The sequence below is a fragment of the Cystoisospora suis genome (genome assembly GCF_002600585.1).
Source record: "Cystoisospora suis strain Wien I chromosome Unknown contig_284, whole genome shotgun sequence".
Classification (NCBI taxonomy): Eukaryota; Apicomplexa; class Conoidasida; order Eucoccidiorida; family Sarcocystidae; genus Cystoisospora; species Cystoisospora suis.
Genome location: NW_027153086.1, coordinates 23,377 through 29,370, shown reverse-complemented (window position 1 = coordinate 29,370; position 5,994 = coordinate 23,377). Strand labels below are relative to the sequence as shown.

Below are 5,994 nucleotides of genomic sequence, written 5' to 3'. Positions count from 1 at the left end.
CACTGGCACAAAACCTGCCCACACCCGGTCTCTTCCTCTAAAAGAAACTCTTTCGGCTAGTCCGTGTCACCCCGGCTGTGATGAAGCAACACACCCCGGTTGTCCTTCATTCAGAAGAGCGCCAAAACCCACATTTCAGCAGCGGCGTCCGTCAGATTTGTGCCCCGTACATCCGCCCCAGTGCCGGGGCTCGGGAAGCGCTTCCCGTCCTCACCAGGGAGGCAGCTGGCTTACAGAAAATACGTCGGCCGCTCCGGGTAGCACTACTGTCCCTGCATGCGGCTTGAGCGTCGCCAGTGAATCATGAGACTTTCGTAATCGCGCTCGGGGCCGCCGGGGTCCGATGCAGTCTCACTACGCCGTACTAGGCAGGGTCGAACTTCAACACTGTGCAACGGGAATGCGCACTGGACGCTTGACAAGCTTTCACAAAGCGATTCCCTGACACGGAGTAACCTTGTAGCTGCCGGGAAAAAAATTCCGGACACACTCAAACAGTCTCTCCGGCGTACAGCTCTCGGGCAACGACGAGATGAGTTTGCCCCCAGCTGGTAAGAATGCTACAAAGAAAGAGGTGTCTCTATGGTGTCTTCAGCTATCGCCTCACAATTTGGTGAACAACGACGCACAGTCAATATGAAGGCCATCACCACATGCGCAGTGTGAGCAGAAGCCGTGGCTGTCACGGCGGCGCGGGAGTACCACCTTCCTCTCCAACCGGTCAAATATACGGGAACGGCGAAGAAAAGCACTGCACACGAAAACCTGTTTCAACAATCAACCTGGTACATCCTGCGGGCAGCAGGACAGACCGCGAACACAAGGACTAAGCATCTGTAGGAGAAGGGCAAACGGACTATGTTCACTGATTCCTCCAGAATCATACGGCGCCGAACGAGGGCCTCAGGATGCGCGTCCGCTGGCAAGTCGCAGTCAGGTCAAGTACGGCATGTGACGACTGTAGGCATTGCGCAGAGTGGCCGGCAAATGCCAACCGCGGTTGGCAGCGAGTGTTGAGGGGCCGCTGAAGTTGATTTCGAAACTGAGAAAACAAACAGCGTATATTCCGAACGTGTATTCGGTACGAAGTGAGCCCCTCTTCCAGTACACACGCCGCAAGTTGTGACCGTACGAGATATAACTGAAGTAGAACTACGCCTGTCAGCAGGAGCGTCCTACGAACGCACCTTCTCCAGTCGGTGGAAGAAGACCGAGATCTTCAGTTAGACTCGCGTAACTGAGTGCGCGGTGTCAACCAGGGGGAGCGAAATTCGCCGCAAGAATGGACACTAGTAACAGAGATTAGTCGGGTGTACTGAAGGAATCTGCGTCTCTGGAATGAAAAGCAGGAGTCCGCCCGGGAGGCGTTGGGAATACCGCATTCTCTCTCTTCTCCAGTTCGCGGCAGCCGCCGGAGCGGCACCACGAAACTCATGACAGCAACTGAGCGGAATGCACCTCAAAACAATGCTGCATTTTGCTAAAGGGCAGCGCAACAACGGTTCCGATACCAGCGTACATGGCGCCCGCATGAGCTACTCACCTGTACATACAGCTATCCATTGGGTTTCCGGGAGAGGGCGGTGGTAGGTGCCATTGTCTTTCGGCGCTTAGCTGTATAACCTTCAGCATGGCAAGCCTCACGGCATGCTCAACTCGACGCTGCGCGGCCCTTTCTTCTTGCAGAAGCCATGAAGAGGCAGACGGCCGTTCTTGGTCGTCACCACTGGCCTCACGCTTGTCACACGCGGATCGGTCTTCTCTGCGTGTTGGGCTGCCCTCTCTGTCCACGCGGTCCTCAGGAGGATGACTTCGGTTCGCACTAGCCGGGTTGCGAGTCTGGGCGTGAGCAGCACGTTCATGGAGGTTCAGGTCTCTGTGGAGCTTCTTACGCCTGCATATGCGTACGTCTCCTTCGATTTTCCCACTCTCTTCCGAAGCGGGGTCAGAATATCTCCTCTCCCTGCTGCCCATCCTCTGACCGGAGGAACCCTGCCGAGCAACGAGGACCGACTGCCGACTTCCGCCCCTGCTGACCGGAGGTCCAGAACTGAGCGATCTCCAATCCACTGCGGTTCCTGGCAAACCGCGCGGTGAGTATTCTAACAAAGAAACAGTTGCGTCACCTCGCTCTTGGTGGGTGTCGCTTTGCCTCACCCTACCTGCGTAAGAGCTCCTGTCGTGCCTCCCTGCTGCTTTGCCCTGCAGTACCCGGTCTGGTGAAGACCCTCGACAGACGTCACGGGCAGGCGAGAGAGAGCGCTCGGACTCCCCTGCATTGAAACGGCTCATTCCAGCGTTGCTGCCTCTCGACACGTCTGTGTTTTCCCAGTCTCCGGCACAGAGTGCCTTCTCCCGCGCCGCCTGCGAACAGCGGTCAGCGTCAAAACGACACAACCAGAACCGCGTGGCAGTCGCACATCACCTGCTGTTCTTGATGAATGGTGGTGCGAGACTGCAGCTTCATGACGCTGATTGTTACGTTCAAAAAGCCGCCAAAGCTGCAGGCCCGCATTAAACAACAACCTTCCACCACAGAGTCCGGCTGCACCAGGAAGTCGGGATTTTACCTGAAAATTCTTGCTACGGTGTCTGGAGTCAACGGTAGTGACCGCGGCCCCTGCCGACTGTACGCTCGCAACCAAAGCTTCGCTTTCCAGTACAAGGCGCGAAGTCGGGGGGAGGCCTCTGTAAGTTGAGATGTCTCTGATAAGCTCGAGTTGAGGACGCGCCGGCTGCATTCTCATTCCTCCCTCTCCAGAAGAAACTGGCTCCGCTCGGGATCGAGCCAGATGCCGCGGTTGATGTACACGACATGCGAGAAGATCGGCGTCGCTCTTGACACGCGAGGAGACCGTGAAAGGCTGCAACTTCTGTTCGTTCGCGACACTTCTCGTCTTCAGCCGCTGCACGTGCATATCCCCATACGGCAGATCTGGAGACGGCACGCATACAGCTGCATCACCCGGCCGTCTTCCCTCGAGCGAGCGAGTGCCCTGCTCCGCTGAGACATCTCGAGACAACCAGTCACGCCTGCGCGTCTCCAACTGCCTTCGGTTAACAGCTGGTAGCGACGGGGCAAAGCCAGCTGAGGTAGAAGAGGGACACCCACTCCCGTACGGCTGTATCAGCTGAACAGAAATCACCCAGCGCTCAAAAAAGACTTTTTCGTCCGGCGGCTTGAAGAGACCCCAAACCTTCTCCCGAGAGCGGACGTGGTAGAAGGAGAGAGACAGATGAGCGCTGCTGCAAGGTCCTCTTTCCAGCATTTCTGAGCCGAGCCAGCAAAACAGAGGACAAGTGAACAACCGCCAACGTACTGACAGTGTGTAGACCAGATGGGCAATTTGCTCAAAATGGCTTAGATTGAGACTTGTTGTGACCAAGCTGGAGAAACTACCGCCAGCAATCCGTAGGGTGTGACCATTATAAAGGTGAGCTCTGAACGCGCGGCAGGTAACCATTAACCGGCTACTGCAACCACGATGGTAACGGCTACACGTTTGGTTAACATGACTGGAAAGTCAAACTCGCGCCACTGCACCCCGCAACGAGAGTATGCCGTGGCAAGCTGCAGCTTCCAAAATAGCTGCACCGAGCCTCCCCTAACATACGCTTGAATGGAGGGCCCGCTGGAAACCATTTCTGAACGAAGATGGTAAAGCCGAAGCTTCGTATCTCTCTTCTGCCGTCAATAATGCTGCGAACGCCAAGCGTCTTGACTATTCTCTGGGACAGATACGAGGCGATTCTGGCCTGGCTTCCCACGTATGTCGACTAGCCTCTGCTGCGAGTACGCTTGCGAAATCCAGAGGAGGGATCGCGTCGGAGGCTCTGACCGCCGCGGAACAATGCAGCGGTGGTCTCCATCTAAAACTGCTTTCCAACGAGCCGGCAAAATAGACATCCGCGGCTGAAGGGACGGCGCTTACTAGCAAAGGCAAGAACCTTCGTCTCCACGTGGCACTGGGTCTGCTCTTCCGTGCAAGGGAAGTAGGCGACACTCAGGGGTTCGGCCATGACAGGCTCCGCTGTACAGAGACCTGGCGGCACGAGACTGTGAGAAGAAGTCCATTCTCCGAGCCTGGCATGCGGTAGAAAAGTAGCAGCACCTTTTTGACGGCAAAACAATAGAGTATGCAAAATACATCGCAAGCTGCACTTAACGTACGCCAGAGGCAGCGACAGCAGCGGCAAAACAATTTCTACGCAGTTCGACTGCATCACGGAATCTTCTTTGACGGCGCGATCCTGCCGTTCAGAGACGAGGTTCGCCCCCCCCCCCAAGCAGTTCCTCTGTCGCTGTAAAGCCGCAGGTATGGGTCGTTCAAAAACCTAGAGAAGCAAGCGTTAGCGGGCAGAAGACAGCTACCAACTACAAACCAGCACCTCTCTCCAACAGACCCTCGACCATCCTGCGGACACTTCGACCACCTTTTTGCCAGGCCGCTGGCACTCCTCCTCGCACCGCTCCAGATCAACGGGCCCCGTACGCTTCGCGCACAAGAGGCACGGCATCAAAACGAAAAGGCACGGCAGCACCAGGCACACACACGGGCTCGCTATCAGAAAGGAGGCTCAGCACCCCCCCTTCTGACGCTCCACCTCCTTCCAGCTCCCGGGGGACGGCCAGACACGGAGCGGCCCCCGACTTACACACACCCTTCTCTCCGCTTTGCCCGTGCAGGTTGAGAAGAGTGGCGTGAGTCGCCGGAGTCACTCGCACACGGGACAGGTTGCTTGCTGCCTCTTTCTTGCACACCCGAACACGCAGTTGAGTACACAACCACGCGCTTCTCGGAAAGGCGTGGCAGTGCCTGGAATCAAAGTCATCAAAAGCCGCCTTACATACCTGAATGCACGCATTCATTCTACATTCATTTTCGATACAGATTCAAAGCTAGAACGAGTGAAGATAATGTCAGAAGCTCAACGGTCAGGCCGAGCTCGCCGTTGTGCTAGGTACGGGGACTGCGACACGCACGACTGCAACCAGCGGCACGACGCGCCCCCGGACAACAGATTCCACGTAACCTGAGAACGGACACCACATTCAACAAGGGGGCGACAGACAAGAGCACTGTAAGAAAAAGCGGCCGAGGCAAAAAGTTGTAGTTTGCTCCTCACGCAACCTGAGTCCCGGCCCGTTGTACCACGCGTTTCACATGTCTTCTAATCACCTAGTCCGGGCACTAGGTCGGCAGGGAAAAGATGGGAGCCCGACCCCCTCTGAACCGCCAACAAATGAACCGAAACATGCAAACACCGGCCTCAAGAGCGCCGGAGGCCTTCTCGTTAGCTGGAGAGATGGAACCCAACGAGACACGCGTGGGAGCGCTCGAGACGACATGTCAACAGCAGGAGCGGCCAGCCAGTGCCCCGCTCCATCGCTCCGGGAATGACAGGTTTACTGCTCCTCGGAGATTCTATCCGGAACTTGGGAAGAAGTGGAAAAACCATGGGAAAATTGCTGACATTGCTACGCCGGAGGACCTCAAGTTGCTGCAGTTGGTGCTGGCGACGGCGCAGCACCTTAGACGGCGGGGCAGTGTAACGCCGGAGGCGCTCTTCCGCGCGACGTGTCGTGCCGCTGAGGAGCTGTGGCGTGAGTGGTGTATTGCTCTGCGTTCCGTCGTCTGTTCTGCTGCGTCTCTAGTGCAGTCGGGCGTGTGACTCGTCGGTGCCAAGCGAAGAGAGAAAAACTTCTGAAGTTTGTGTCTCAGCCGCTATACAGACAGTCCCTCGGGGACACGGTGCCCACTGGGCAAGCCAACATTCACCAAGAATTCGGGCGGCAGCAGTTTCGCAGCAGGTCGGTGAATCCCTCTCCACGTGCTTCGTTGACCATGCTTCTCCGCAAGCAACGCACTGTGAAGTGCGTTCGTGACAACGCAGCAAAATGAATTCTCGAGTGGTCGTCGAAGAGCTTAGAAGGGTACCCTCTCTGAATCTGTGTTACGTTCCCTCAGGTTCGGCATTGTCCGTCCGGCTTGT

The 5,994-nt window shown here is 56.6% G+C and overlaps 1 protein-coding gene across 1 annotated transcript; it reads right to left on the bottom strand.

Moving 5' to 3' along the window:
- Nucleotides 1-231: 231 nt before the first annotated feature.
- CSUI_000729 (uncharacterized protein) lies at nt 232-5,501 on the bottom strand. The gene is made up of 4 exons (XM_068060960.1): nt 3,933-5,501; nt 2,571-3,271; nt 1,540-2,364; nt 232-1,042 (listed from the first exon to the last, which is right to left on the bottom strand). Exons 1-3 carry the CDS (start codon nt 4,222-4,224, stop codon nt 1,540-1,542), a joined length of 1,818 nt encoding a protein of 605 aa, XP_067927064.1. The 5' UTR covers nt 4,225-5,501; the 3' UTR covers nt 232-1,042.
- Nucleotides 5,502-5,994: the final 493 nt, after the last annotated feature.